The 15,987-nt window shown below is 40.5% G+C and overlaps 1 protein-coding gene across 3 annotated transcripts in view; it reads right to left on the bottom strand.

Moving 5' to 3' along the window:
• Positions 1-15,987, bottom strand: part of SCLT1 (sodium channel and clathrin linker 1) — a 1,687,870-nt gene that overhangs the window by 497,348 nt on the left and 1,174,535 nt on the right. For all 3 annotated transcript variants that reach the window (XM_069631056.1, XM_069631057.1, XM_069631058.1), the window contains exon 15: positions 4,371-4,442. In XM_069631056.1, the coding sequence (XP_069487157.1) occupies positions 4,371-4,442 (72 nt within the window). The remainder of the gene's footprint in view (positions 1-4,370; positions 4,443-15,987) is intronic.

Genomic DNA, 15,987 nt, shown 5'->3' with positions numbered 1-15,987 from the left:
ACATAGATCTACAGGTACGCAACCACAATGCACTGACGTTTTATCAAACAAAAATGAATTTCAATCAATTAGAAACAGCCGCCACGTGTTTCGACTGCACAGTCTTCTTCCAGGCTGTTATGACCATATTATATAAAAATAAAATAATGTGATCGTCCACACGTTGTGAATTCTGAAATTCCATAACATAGCATCATTAAAAGACATGAAACACACATCAATGGCATTGGGTGGGAAAAATAAACATGATTGACATCACAAAACGTACCAATCAAACAGAGCCAAAATAAAATGCAGTAAGTATGCATTGGTAGAACACGCACATAACAAATGTAAAAAATATACCATGAAACCAATTTAAAAACAAAGAAAGGAAACATGAGTCAATCAGAAAAGAGGGAAGACAAAAACAAATTTAGATCAATTTGCGGCTGAGGATGTACTGACAGCATAATCTGCTCATTATCTTCGTCCCCCTCGTCGTACAGAGGCGAGGGTATCGAATATGGAGTATTAGCCTGAGCCCCAGTAGTCCTCCCAGGTGGTCATCATCACCTTGAAGCGGTGGCACGATGGGCGCTAGCGCGGGCAGAGGCGGGAGTACCGGGGAGGAGTTAAGGGGGTGGGAAGCGGGGACTGCACCAGCGGTAAAGGCTGCAGAAAAGGCCCTTGCATTGCTCCAATACCTGGCTGTGGCTGGTGCCCCTGAAGAGGCAGCTGCGGCGGCAGCATTTGGGGGACGGCGTCTTTCATTAGATACTTTAACTAACTCGCCATATGTCACGATTTCATTAGAGTACGAAATGTTTAAAAAAACCTGCCTTCACAGGCTGCATGGCTGGGTTGGGGTGTAGCCTGCAGAGCGTGGCCTTCTGAAGCGCTAGGCCTTCTTGCTGGTTCGCTGTTTTGCGGTACCTGAATGGGGTACCCAAACGGATGACTGGTGTAGGTATACCCCTGACATATGTACTCCACTAACAGCCCCTGGTGATGAGGGGTTTCTTCCCACTGGTGTAGCCCATTCTGATCGAGAGGGTGCCACATAACATCCTATTCTCCTTACCCAGGATGTCTGTAGTTACTGCTGCCCCCTGCTGCGCTCGTCTGGCACATCGGGATCCAATGCATGCTTGGCCGCCATTATGTGTCCATGCCCAGACTCCTGTGGAATGTGCAGGAAGCTGGATTCCGGCGCAGAGTCCTTAGAAGTAGTAGTAGCAGGCCTCTTATGGCCCTGTGATGGTACTGCAAATCTAGAACCGACCTCAGCGGGAATTCTAGTAGGCATGCAATCACAGAAGTAATCACTGTGGGAACGGAGTCAGACGATCATGCAGAAAAACAAAAACACACATCCAGAATTACTCCCCTTCCCTTAGACTTGGCTAATTACCTAATTTACTTGAGGCAAGGCATGCGGAGCAGACGGGCGCGGAACAAGCGCCTTTGCAGTTTCCAAAAGGCTGCTGCGGTGTTTGCATCGTGGCTTTATATTCAGGTGAATCGAGATGCGGAACGTAATAACTTTCCCTGGCGGCCATCTCAGAAAACACTGGAAATGCACCTACGGTTACAAAGGGGCATATGGGCAGCCATCTTGGCGTTCTTGGGACCTTACTGATAAGCCATTGGAAACATTGCAGGGACTAGTACTACAACCAGAATGGAGGGTTCCCCCATCATATCAGAAGAATCTTCACGGCACCCCGATACCTGCGGGTCCATGTTGGTCGCCAGAGACGGCCTTGCAGTAAAGGAGCTGTCTGGGGATGGATCTTAACACTAGGTGCCTCTTGTCTACTTTAGTTATGGTGTATTTGAGTAATATGTTTGTGCAGGGTGAGCCGTTGATTAGGTTCTTTGCTTAGATTCCCATTCTGATTGGCCTGCTACTATCAAAGGAGAGGTGTGGAGTTTGAATAGTGTTAGCCTGTGCAAAGGAGAGAGGGGTACACAGTTGGTGTTCACCCGCAGTGTTTGGGTTGCTAGTTCATGATTGTAATATACAAAGGAAGGAACAGTGATGATCAGGTCATGAAGGGTCTCAAATAATCAGGAAGACGCATATAAAAAAGCCAAAAATTCCATGTAAAGGTCAATCAATACATAGCAAAGCACTAAAAGGCATAGTTAGGCATTTAGGCGCACAACATTCCCTACTAATAGAAAAGATGACCATTTACAAATTAACTAGTTGGCCTGATTCGCAAAACCTTTTTTCACACAAGCAAAGGATGCACTAGCACAGCCCATTTACGTTTGTGAAATTTTTTTGTTGTCCACATCAAGTAGTGAATGTGTGCATAAGAAATTCTGTTCAGATGCCCTTTTCCAACCTTGTGAGCAATTGCACAAAGCAGGTGGCTGCTTTCATGCATTTTAAGTGGAAAAGCAGAGGTATGAACTATTTCTATCCCTCATCCTGGGATAGTGTAAAAGAGCATTTCATGATGTCGGACCCTTTAAGGGGCCGTCACTGTAAAATGCACTTCCAGCACCCATCTGGATGCAGAGAGCCAATAATACTTCAGTGTTGGAAGAACACTAAGTAAGGGTGCAGAAGGAGGAGACCGACACACAGGTGGTAGTGATTGCTATAGACTTTTATTCAGCATAAAAATAAATAGAAAACCTATCTTTCCCTAGATATATGAGGGGTCTCCCTGCCCCAACTAAAGTGCTAATGGGTCTGTCAGGATGTCTTTGGTAACTCAAAGAGTCCACCGTCCTGTGTCAAAACGTCCCTATCTCTGTCCCTTACACTTATAACTGAACTAAAGGTTGTATCAATATTCTTGGCCCAGGAAAATGACTCCCTCTTCCTGGACTGGATCACAAAGTTTTGGTTCCTCCTGGACAGGATCGTAAAGTTCTGGTTGCAAGTTCTTCACCAAGGGGAATTGCTCCCTTCCCCTGGTTTTGACACTTTACAAAGGATTGCTGATTCATTAAGACTCTGCATCAGAAAGTTCGATATTTCTTTACTCCCTGGCCTTTCTTTCAGGTGTGGGTCCCAGACCCATGTTCCTCTCAGGTTTGGTTCAGGCAGACCTGGTTCACTCTCCTGGCAGGTACTGCGACAAAGAAGAGAAGTTTCACTTCTCCTCTTTCAGTAATACAGGTCCTCAACACTTCTTCAGCGGTTACTGCTTCACCACGGACACATGGAAGATTACCTCAGATTTATACATGGTCCTCGACTCTATATGCAATGTTCGGATCACTGGTATTGAGCCAGGGGCCAAGCAGACATCCTTTTACTAACCCCATGCCCTCACTGGTGTAGCCATGTCTCCTGTTAGCTTATTGGGATTTGTGGTACCTCTACGGTCTTCTCTGGGACTGGGGTGGGCGTCTCACTGCCTTTGCTTTTTCTGCTGCTCTCCCATTCTTCTGGTTTTCCCGTTCGGTGGCTGAAGCTGCTGGCAGTTTTCCTCTCTCTGGCCCTGATGGGTTTCCCTTCTCATTTCCACTGGCGTCGTCCTCTCAGGGGACTCCCCATTCCCGCGTATGGCAGCTGCTCCACTCTCAAAGCCTGGTTCTAGGGTGCCTCTGTTCTGCTCCCTGTCTCTCTCTGCCTGGATCTCCTCTGGTGGGGTTTTTCATCCTTGCCAGCTCAAATGTTGCCTGCTCTGCAGCTACCTTGGAACTCTGGTAACACTTGCCTGTATGGTCACAATAAGCAGGAGCAGAACATTGACTTTGTCCCATTTATCCCATGGACAAACATTCTCAAACTCTTAAACTCTTTACAGGTATCTTTTTTTAATTTTTATAACATGTACAATCATGTTGATGGCTTTTGCACATGGTATGGGATTTTTAAGAGACAACAATGTTTTTTATGATTGTTTTCTATATTTAAAGTTCTTACATGTAAATGTATAGGTTTCCTGATGCTTTATTGTATATATTCAGTAATACATTGTGCAGATCTTCCATCATTTTACAATTAGGAGCGTCGGATGTACTTTATGACCACTCCTCTTCACCACCTAAGATTGAGGTCTGACTGCTTTGCCACACTACCATTAGGAGAGACAGTAGTAACTTGGTGGAAACCCCTGCTTAAAATTATAGGCTTTATTGTCCAAGTCCTGATCAAATGACACTGTAAAAATCACACTAAGAAAGGTCATAACTAGGTTATTGCTGTTTCCTTACAAAGTTCTACGGATGTATTTTTGAATTGCAAAAAGATCCAACACGGTATGTTATTTTAATGTTATTTAGGAGTGCTGATCCACTGAATCGAACTTTTCATAGGTGCACTGCAGCAATCTTAACAGTATTGAAGGCATATTATAATTGAACATTTTGTTCACGTGTAACATAAATAAAAACAAATACAAATATAGATTACCACATACCATTTGAAGAGCAGAGATGTCTTCTGTTATTCGAAATATCTGCAAATTGTAGTCTTTTCTTGCTTTCTCAACCTACAAATATTGAGAAACATTTAGGCTACATTCGGTCTGTAAAAAATATCCTGCTGTCCTAGAAATACATGAAATATCCATGTAGCATTCAGGCCAAATCGCAAGATCTGCCTTTTATTACACAAAATTACATGAGGGACTGTTTCACACAGTTGAAGCTTTACTCAGTCTGTATGCCAGTGCAAGAACAGCGGCACACAAAATGCTAGTGTGAGGACATCACCAGACAACATGCTACTATCACTGAACCACTGTGTATCATTTGAGCATCCGGAAGTGAGGAGCAGCAGTTGGAGGCGCATCTGCAACCAAACAGGTAAGTCGTTTTGGCTGAATGAGGTGGGGAAGAGGTGGTAAGAAAGTCTTATGGTTTTGAAGAGTCAAAACCCCCTACCCTATGAGAAGACGAGCAGAAGACGTTGGAATCAGGGTGCTCCTGGCATTGTTGGAATGACTGGCAAAAAATGGCATGAAGTATGCCATCAGAATGCCACCAGCATCCAGGCCTAGATCAGTTTAACAACACACGAAGTAATGAAGCATGGACAAGGATATATAGACAACAAAATATTTACATTTGCAGCTCTGTGAGTGGAATATGTATGTTTAAAATGGATAGAGGTCAGCTTATCTATATAATTTTGTTTTTGTAAACATTTTTATATTGGCATTTAAAACATAACTGGCACCAGTGTGCCAACAATCAAATTTCCCCCTCCCTCAATACCTTTCAACATTTCCCATGGTACAGTTTATTCGTGACCTCATGTATTGTGCTTATATCATCACATACTGCCTCATCTAGGTCTCTCCTTTCTCAGCATTCCGCATTGGTTAAAAAAGTCTCTAGGTATAAAACAGCACTGCATTGTCATGTCCAGTTTCTGCAGTTTAAGCTACGGGGTGGCAGTTCCCGCCTCTTCCTCGTCAGTTTTTCTAATCAGGAATTGCGTGTAGGGGTACCACATGCGTCTATCGCTGTATTGGTTGGGTGACAGGAAGCCCCATCCGCTCTCCATGTCATTACAGTAAAAAATATCCACCCTCTGTTGAGCTATCTTTGGCCTTTGTTTCCATCCCCACAGCACCACCACCCGTCGCTTGGCCAGTATCAAGGGCAATCCCACCAGTTTTCGTGCGTGTTTGGGGATAAGTTTTGTGTAGCCCATCAGAGCCGTCAGTGGGTCTGGTTCTACCTCCTGCACCGAGACACCACTGACCGTCACAAATACCTGCTCCCAAAATTGCCGTATAACAGAGCCTCCCCAGGCCACATGGAGAAAATTGGCCAATGCGCTGTCGCATCTTATACACCTCCCAGAGGTTTCTGGAAAGTATCCTTTTAGTTGAACAGGTGTGCAGTAGAATTGGTGCAGATATTTGAAATGTATTAGTTTAAATCTCGCATTAATGGCCCTTTTTCTTGTCATCTCGCAGCAGTACCTCTAGGTCTCCTCCGAAATCTCCCGTCCCAGGGCCTGTTCCCATCTTCTCCAAGGGGAGGTTTTCACTTCTCCCCCAGCGTTGAGACCCATGGCATACAGCCCTGATGTTATTGTATTGCCTAGGCCCCCCTGAAGCAGTTTATCTAGTGTGCTAGCGGTCTGCGGCTGTCTGGGCAAAGTTTAGAACAATTGCTGCATGGCCACCCTCAATCTATAGTATAAGAATATATCCAGCGCAGATAATTCCCCTTCCTCCTTCAACAATTCCAATGTTCAGGGTGCCCTGAGAAAGCCTGGAAAATTGGCAGAAGTGGATAGACACGCAATGAACTGCTATAATCTGTCACGCTGAGAAACTATAATAATGCGATATAGGTAGAATGCAAAATATTGTGATCATTGGAGGTGATGAATCTGGATCCACTAGAAGTTTGTTAACTGATTCATTAAATGGTCTATGTCTTGTTATGTAATGTTTGTTGAATAAAACCAATAAAATGTGTTATAAAAATAAAACTATTCCAATGTGATAAACATCCCCTCGGGGAAAAGATCCTCACATTGTGTCATTCCCAATCTCTTCATAAGGCCCACGTAGCCAGCCTCACCCATGATAGGGATCTCCGGAATATGTATTACAGGGAGCCTAGGGGAATATAGGACCTCCCCCCTGGTTTTACGTTCTATGTGGGTCCAGGCTCTGCAGGTTATAGCCACCATATTTTATTGATGGTGTGTCCTACACGGTGCTGTAAGGAAAACGGACCGCAAGAGGGAGGGTGCCGCAATTGCTGTCTCCACCTCCACATATCTTCTATCTCCCCTCTCCCCCAAACCAGTAAAGGAGAATCCCTGCTTGTGCAACGTTATAATATGTCTCAAATTCCGGCATCGCTAGACACCCTTTGTGTATGGGCGCCACCAGCTTGTCCCAAGAAACCCTGACTTGCTTATCCACCCATACGAACGGCAGTAATGCTGATTTTAACTCCCGAAAGTAATCCCTGGATACCACTATTGGGGTATTTAGAAAAACATACAGGAATCTGGGGAGTAATGTCATTTTAATCACAGATATCCTGCCGTACAACTTGAGAGGGAGGTTCTTCCATCTGGACATGGCTGCCTTTGCCTGATCCAGGACTCTTAGATAGTTGCTACTATATACAACCCTAGTGTCCCTGGCTATATAAATCCCTAAGTAGCGGGTCTGGGTCATGTGCCACTGGAACCCCCACCCGTCTGAATTCTGTTCCACCTTATCCGTCAATGGAAAGAGGACCGATTTAGTGGCGTTCACTTTGTCCAGAGAGATCCCCAAATCACCGAACATCACGCATGATTGGATCCAGGTTGGTGCCGGGATCCCTAATAAACAACACCATATCATCTGCGTACAACGATATCACTAATTTATGAGTGTACAGTTGGATTGCACGGTGTAGATGCATTTCTCTAATTCTTTCCGCTAGCGGTTCTATTGCCAGGGCAAGCAGTAAGGGGGAGAGGGGGCACCCCTGTTGTGTCCCCCTTCACCAGCGCTATAGTCTGGGATAATTGACCATTCACCCTTATCTTGGCAACCAGGCTTTTGTAGAATAGTGACACCAATGCTATGAAGTGCTCCCCCAGCCCCATACGGTGCAGCACAGATCAGGGGTTCTGGCAGCTGACCCTCTTCCAGGCTCTGCTGGTACATCAATAGCAGGTGGGGGCAAGTCTATCAGCATAATGTTTATAGAATTCCGACATGAACCTGTAGAGGAGGAGCTAAGTACCCCCCTCCAACTGCCCTGCCCTTATTACCTATAGAGTGGGAACCAAAGTATGTGACGTATGCGGAGCAGTTGAACCAGCAAAGAGCAGAGCTTAGACTCTGTGCAGTACCCATAAGAGTATGAGTACCTAAGAGAATCTGGGAGGCAAGGTACCATTGAGAAACCGTACCTGCATGCAAGACAATATGATGGCCATTTGAATGAGATTCCTGAAGAAGCAGAGCAGATGAAAGGCAAGGATGAATGGTGACATCACACAGAAAGAGATGACGCACAAAGAAGAGATGCAGAGACAAGAGAATGCAGATATTCTATAAGGCATCAAGAAAGTACCAAGGATAAGTGACATCTTGCGATCAAGCTGAAGAAGCTTATGCCACAGACACAAATGAAGACATTAAGCTAGTTTATAAGTGTACAGATGCCACAGAAACGCAAGCAGCAAAGTAATCTTGAAAGCTAACTTCAAGCTTTATAGTAAATAGATTGCGGCAAGCACCAATATATATATATACATGTATATATATATTCATTGAAAAAACTTTGTTAAATGGAGGTTATGGTTAAGTTGTGCTACTAAAAACCTATGAAATTCAGTGAAAAAACTTTGTTAAAGGGACGTTATGGTTCCAAGTAAAACCGAAAAACCCTTGAAATTCGCCAGTTATGGTAAGCTAAGCAACCATAACTCGCGCCACCACTGTGCACTGCTAAGACTAACACCCAGGACATCAAAGATGACATCACAAATGTCATTGATGACATCACTGATGACATCACATGTCTGGCTCACTTTTTTCTTTTGCTGACATATTTAGGCCACATGGTTTTCTTCAGTAACAGTCAGAAACTAAACATTTTATTTTATTTGTAGACGTATCCTTCAAGTAGGCTCTTACAGTAATTCCCTTAGAGTCCAGTCACATCATATGAAACATATACATCATATGAAACATATACATACGGGAAGACACAAGCTTGAAAGACAGCAATCCTTTTTTGTGCATAAAGATAATCAATAGACTTATGAGAACTTTCTGATAGTTCTGTTTTTTTTGTATGGCTGTACTTTCCCTGTATATGGTCATATTTGTATACATTGTACTCACACTACTTCCCGTAGGGTCCAGTCACATCAAGTGATACAATATACATAGGGTAAATAGCAGCTTTGAAACAGAGCAATCATTTATTTGCATGAAAATAATCAGTTAAGTTATGAATTGTTTCTGCTACTACTTGTGCTTTTTTGCTAACTTCACTTTCCCTGTATATGCCCATATTGGTATGTGTTCTTGTGTCTTTGTGTTTTGTCTATAGTAATGCAATTATGTAATACATGTGTTTTATTAGCTACTTATTACATATTTCACAGTACACAAAAAGCTATTAAGAAAGCAATTATTTCATTATTCAACATATTAACATTACAAATATTATACCTTCATCTTGTACGCTGCACACAATGTTCTGTTTCTGTATGAGTAGCTTAGTATACTAGATAGAACCCCATAATAGAATGCTATTTATATCAATGCATCGTTCAATGCACTAATTAGGGCATGATATTTATTGAAATGATCCTTGACACTTGTTTTGCAACATTATAATAAGAATCCCTTGTACACATTTCATGAAAAGTACATACACATGTGATGTCATCAGTGATGTCATCAATGACATTTGTGATGTCATCTTTGATGTCCTGGGTGTTAGTCTTAGCAGTGCACGGTGGTGGCGCAAGTTATGGTTGCTTAGCTTACCATAACTGGCGAATTTCAAGGGTTTTTCGGTTTTACTTGGAACCATAACGTCACTTTAACAAAGTTTTTTCACTGAATTTCATAGGTTTTTAGTAGCAAAGCTTAACAATAGTAACTTTGACTTTATGTACATGTAATATGGAACATACTGAACCACTTCTACTGAATGTAATGTCCGCAAACATTTTTGATGTCCGCGGACATATTCGGACAACAGTACCACTACCTAAAAAGTCTGGGGGGGTATGTTTAATTGTTATATTACAACATAACATTTAAAAAATTCACAAAGTAGTACACATACATATTATATGTAGTAATACATAAGAAATGTAACCCATATATGTACCGCACTAACCATTCATTTAAATAAAATATATTCTAAAATGGAATATACCAAGAGATGATAAATAGGCTTCCATCATAATTACCTCACAGACACTCCACAACTAAGACCAAGACCAGACCTACAGAGTACTCAGAACATATCTTACCTGAAATAGTAAGTGTACATCATTTTAGTCATATCTTTATAAACTTTCTGTATTAGATTAAAAAAAAGATATTATATATATTTTTTTTCTCACAGAAATGTCTAGTACTCTGGAATGGCTAGAGGAGCACTTCCCACATGAAGAAATGTCAGAAAATAGTGAAGCTAATGGTACACACTTTACAATATAAACCATTTAATTGTTATTATTTTATATATATTTAACATATATAATTCTTTTTGTACAGAGCATAGCAAAATAGAAAATATGTCTGAAGAAACTGTTATGGAAAACACGCTTGACAGCTTAAAAGAAAAAATGGATTATTGAACAATTTTAACAATTTGAAAACTTTTTTTGAGGATCATTTTAAAACAAAAACCTCATACCATTGTCCCACATGTACTTCTTCCCCCTCACCATATCCCAGTCAATTATCCCCAAACCCTCTCCATAATCCAAAACGTTTTGATGAAACTTCCATCCCTTCTTCACCTGATACCAATCATGTTGAAACCCCTAATTCTCCTGTTTTTGTTTCTGATTCTGCCTCGCCTTCTCTGTCATAAATTATTAATATATGTGAAATAAAGTGAAATTTTTATATTGTTTTGTAATTACTTCCCATTTTTTATTTTTTTAAAAACAATGTAGATGTCCGCGGACAGGGCGGGTGTCCTGAAATGTTCGTAATTAAACGAAAATGGAGGTGTCCTAAAGAACACTATACCTGTCCGTACTGTTCGCTAGCAAGTTGAAACTGTTCTAAGAACCCAATTGGTGTCCTGAAATGTTCATAATTAAACGAATATGGAGGTGTCCTAAAGAACACTATATCTGTCCGTAGTGTTCGCTAGCAAATTTAAACTGTTCTAGAACACACGTGATGTCCAGAAATGTTTGTTTGATGTGTGTCGCACTTTTAATTAATTCAGGACCCGAACACTGTCCGTAGAACATCAACGCGCATGCGCAAACCAATGTCCGTGCATTTGGTGTCCTGCGGACAGGAGCTTCCTTCGCGGACCTGTTCGCAAAGGGATCATGTGACCGCGCCCATGCTGATCGCGTGTTCTGAATGCGGACACTGTTCGTGTCCCCAAACAATTTAAAAGTACATTTTCGAGTAATACATAATATTTTTCCATAAAAACTCATCTTGGCACAAGTCCCACATAGTAATCCTGAGTTTCTACATATCTTTTGAAACTTTTTGAACCCTTTTTTGTGTTCGATCTGTCCGCGGACAGTGCGCATGTCTGCGAACCGCGTATAAGCACCCCTATAAAAGACCACGCCCTAGAGCTTATTCTCATTGTGTTTCTGGCTATTCTTCAGAGCACAGCTATTTCTCCAGCAACTTTCTGATTACACCATCGAGATGGCATCCTTGGCTGCAGAACTGCCATCTGGTGCTGCACCTGCTTCAGCACTACCCCCACCCCCTCCACCACCACCACCTTCCCAAGGGCCTGAAGAGGGAAACAGGAGTGAGGATGCAAAGGAGAAAGAAGAGGATGACGAGAATGAGGTAGAGGAAATCCCTACTACCCGCACTAGACGTGAGCCTTGGGTGTGGCGGTTATTTTCCATTTATGGGAATGGTCCCAAGGCTCGTGCGAACCGAGTTATCTGCAATGAGTGCAAAATGATACTCAGTCACGGGAAGCACGGTTCGTACAGCTTTGGGACCACGACCATGAAGCGACACCTGAGGTCATTTCACTCTGGGGCTATTCGCAAGGTTGTACCTTGCGAAGAACATAGTAGGTTGATTTCCTCTACTTCATCCTCCGTTTCTGATCCTGTCACCACAAGGACCACCTCTGTGGGACAGCATCTTCCTCAAGCTGCCTCACAGGCCATACAGAATTCTGATGACCCTTACCTTTCAAGGGTCACAGTTGTATGTATGTACTGTGACACAGTACTCTGCAGGCGGGAGCGACTTCGGAGTGCTTTTGAGACTATCGTCTCAGAGCACAAAAAGACCTGCTCACTACCCAAATAAAACCCACTCTACATCTTCCTCTCTCAGCTCGCCCTTTCTTATCCCTGTGGTTGGTATCCCCCCCTTTACCCTCCTTTCCCCTCCTCTCCTAGTGTGTTGTGTCTAAAAAACCCCAAAAAAGTACAAAATTACAAAAATCAAAAAAATAAGGCTCTTTTCAGAGCCGCCTTTCACAGTTAAAAAATAGAAGTGAAGATAAATAAAGCAGGGCCCTTTGTATTTCTTAAAAGTCAGCGGACAGTTCGCGAACATTAAAAAAATTGGGGTGCTACCCTATTGCAACCATTGCATTTTTCTCTGGGAGGAAGTGGTGGCTCTGAAAAGAGCCTTTGGGAGGTGTTTGTATGTCAAAAATTATAAATACTTAACACCTACTTCAAAATGGATGCTGTATTTCTAAAAAAGGTCGCAATGCATTTTGTACATTTCTCAGAAAAATCTGATTGCCAGCATAAGTAAGATGGACTCCATCTCTGCGAAAAATGTATGTACTATGAAACATAATATTTTCATTGTGAAAAGAGGACATGCCAAAATCTCTTAGAAATGCAGAAACAGCCTTATTAACACTGCGCCCTGCTTTTTCCATTTGTGGACCAAATGAAGAAGAACGAAGCCACATTTGTCTCTGCGCAATCCGTGAAAATATTACTTGAGAATTAGGAAACATGTCCATGACTTTCCCAAGTCCTTCTTTCATAGCAAATTGCAAAGAAATTCCAGACACATGTCCTAAACTGTTCCCTCCACAATGAATTACAATTATGTCTGGATGTTGCTTTGTTTCCAAAGTAGCACAGAGAGGTAGCAAGTCCAACCACTTCATTCCACGTACTCCATGCCAGTGTACTTCCACATGTGGAAATCCAAGATCTACAGCTACTCCACAGCTTTCTGCATGCACCTTCAACCAATGTATCCACGAATCTCCCAAAATCCAAACAATCTGTTTTCTGAAACACACAGCCATAGCTATCTGTTGTTCTCTCAGCAAAAAGAGTATCTGAGAAACTCTCTCCTGGCACAACACACCCACTAAACTTTCCTGACCAATCCCTTTCAGTGCTCATTCTCATTTGCATGACTTCTGAACAGCCCTTCTACCATTTCCACTTCACTCTCTGTGCCATTCCCTCATTGGTTGTAGCTAAGAAATCACATGACCATGCACCAATCACATTCAAGACCTCTACATCTAACTGCATCATCATAGACCAGCACTGCAAATGTACTGTAAATCTCTCTGAGTAAAAGTGTCATATCATTGGCAAGCACCATCTATAAGAAATACTGTACAAGTCTCCAAGATTTCTACTTACAGCTCCATGCATATCCATATGCACGAACACAAACTACAGGTATGCATATTTTCTGTACAGTACATGAACACATTTTGAAACTGACTTTTAGCTTGTGTAATCTGTAAAATTAATCTACTGTCTTTTTTCCAATTTCCTAAAATCAACTATTACTTATAAACCTTTATACTATTTACTTTCTTTATACACACACTAATAATGTTAAACTAACATTTTTTAAATGAAATTTATAGACTACATATATTCAAACAAAATTGCATGCATGCATACTCTATGTTCAAATCTCAAAAAATAATACTTATACAATTACATTTATTTATTTGATTACTTTAATTTAAGCATGACATTAAGGCACTATTACCTAGAACAGCTTAGTTACAGAAATAGTGGTATTCAGTGGTACATTATGAATTTCACAAGACATACTAAATATATTTTGTTTGTTACAGTTACTCATTGCAATACAATTTGTTCATTAAGAACATAACATATATGTATTGAACTGGTGCAACGTATCTTATGCGAATAAGATAGTTTTCATGGTTTTAAGGAAAGCACTGAGGATGTCAATTAAAAAAATCAATATCTAAATTAAAAACAATGCTATATACAAACAAAATTACTAATTTGTTTCTTTTACAATTGCAGTGAAGACCATTCTCCTGAAAAGAAGCAGCCGAATTTCAAGAACAAAGAAGAAGTAAGAATTAAACTGTTCATTTTAGAAAAAAAGAATATCACCATAATATTTGTATTATTACTCAAACATACTGTAAAGTTAATTCATGCTATTTCTGTGCCTAAAAACAGAGATTGTGCACCATTCTGTCCAAAAATCCCCATGTCTTAAATAGCGATTTACAGCCAGAATGGTGCACAAATTCCTACTTTTGGACACACAAATTACCCAACTCAACCGCTAGAATTTTCATATTATAGAACAAACAACTGTTTTTATTATATACATTAGATTTACTATTTGTACTTCTCCACACCACTAGCATGTTTGTTTCTGTCATCTGAACCTGAGTTTAGTAACATATTAATTGAAGAATACACATCCCTACTAGTTGTAGTTCCCAATGCACAATCAGACACCATTACATACATCATCTTACTCAAACACTCATGCACACAGCATGCATACATTGCAGAACACCACAACCCATACCTTCTTTATTTTTTTCAACAGACCCTAAAGAATGCCTACCAAAAGTCAAGTCCGTAGAAAGCAACGCAGAAGTAGAGAAAATGAAAATAAAAGTGTCTGACATAAGCATCCATCTCTAGCAGAATTTGTAAAAAAGTTGAAACAAAACAGCTAATACAGTCATTTAGTGAAACACAAGAAGTTTCAAGTACAAAAACTTTGCCTCCTCTATCAAAATGTAAAACAAACCAAAAAACAATTAACAGAAAATCAGCTATCACTACAGATAAAACTTCTTCTTTAAATTTTAATATAGTGCAAAGTAAGCATACCAAGAAAAGTATTTTAGCCAAAATGTTCCGTCACAAAGTCCTTCAAAATCTTATAAAAACAGGAGAGAAATCAGGTTCAATGCTTAAAACCTATCGTAGGAAATTAATCTTAGAAGCGTTGATAGGTAGTGGAATTCTTCTCAAAAGAAAGTTATTTATTTTACTGTTAAACAAAATGAAACCACTAACAAAACTAATAACTAAATTACAAAAAAGACTTCTCAATAAACGAAATGTCAACAGAAAGAACTTCTTAAGTATCTGCAGAGGTGAATGGAGTCACACTACGAGCACAGAACCATACTTTAATGAAGAAGCATACAAACAAAAGCAAACAAATACAATTGCCATACATAGCGGTGGTCGAGGTTATGAAAAAGTTAATAATACCATAATGGAACAAGAAGTACTCCTTACAAAAATATGCCCTGAAAACTTAGAATTACCCCTCCATTCAACTGAATCAGAACGTCTAGTGTACAAATGGCCATGCACATCAATATGTAACATTCCCAAACAATTTTTCAAGTCTTTACGCCAATTCCTCAATCAATATGTAAAAATCAAAAACAAAATCAAAATTAAACTACTGCAAAATATGGATCAAGAAATTGACTATATCCAGAAAAAATATTTTGGAAGTGAAAGCCATTTACAGAATGAAATAGCTTTAAACCAAATTAGCAACAATTCTACACATGGCAACCTTTTGCTAAACACATACAAAAAAGAAATACTAAAATTAAAAAGTACATCAGCCGAAGTACCAAACCATGTATGTGTATGTTCCGGCAGAACTTTTTTATAAAAGTAACACAAAAACTGTAGACACATCATATAAAATAGAAGACAATGAAGATTCTAAATGGTTTGAATTAGCTCTCTACCTTGTAGCAGAAAACAAATACAAAATAAGTGACCCCTTAATACTTTGCAGTTACTGCACTAAAAAACTTGACAACAACCAAACTCCTTCACGTGCTATCACAAATAATTTGGAATTATACCCACTACCAAAACCCCTACAACAACTTAATTTATATGAGAGCATCATAATTCAAACAGTGCACCCCCATTTCAAGCAATAATACGCCTTCAACCAAAAACAGCAAAATTACCTCCCTCTGAATTGGTAAAAGGCGTTCGTGGAAAAGTAGTTTATTTACCATTAGATCTAAAAGAAAATGTGCATACTCTAGGAGTGCAACGTCCAATGCAGCAATCTTTAATTATCTTAGTAAATGGAGTACCTA

Source organism: Ambystoma mexicanum, chromosome 6q (genome assembly GCF_040938575.1).
Source record: "Ambystoma mexicanum isolate Mex_15411 chromosome 6q, UKY_AmexF1_1, whole genome shotgun sequence".
NCBI lineage: Eukaryota > Metazoa > Chordata > Amphibia > Caudata > Ambystomatidae > Ambystoma > Ambystoma mexicanum.
Note: the sequence above shows the minus strand (reverse complement) of the source record. Positions and strands in the feature narration are given on the sequence as shown.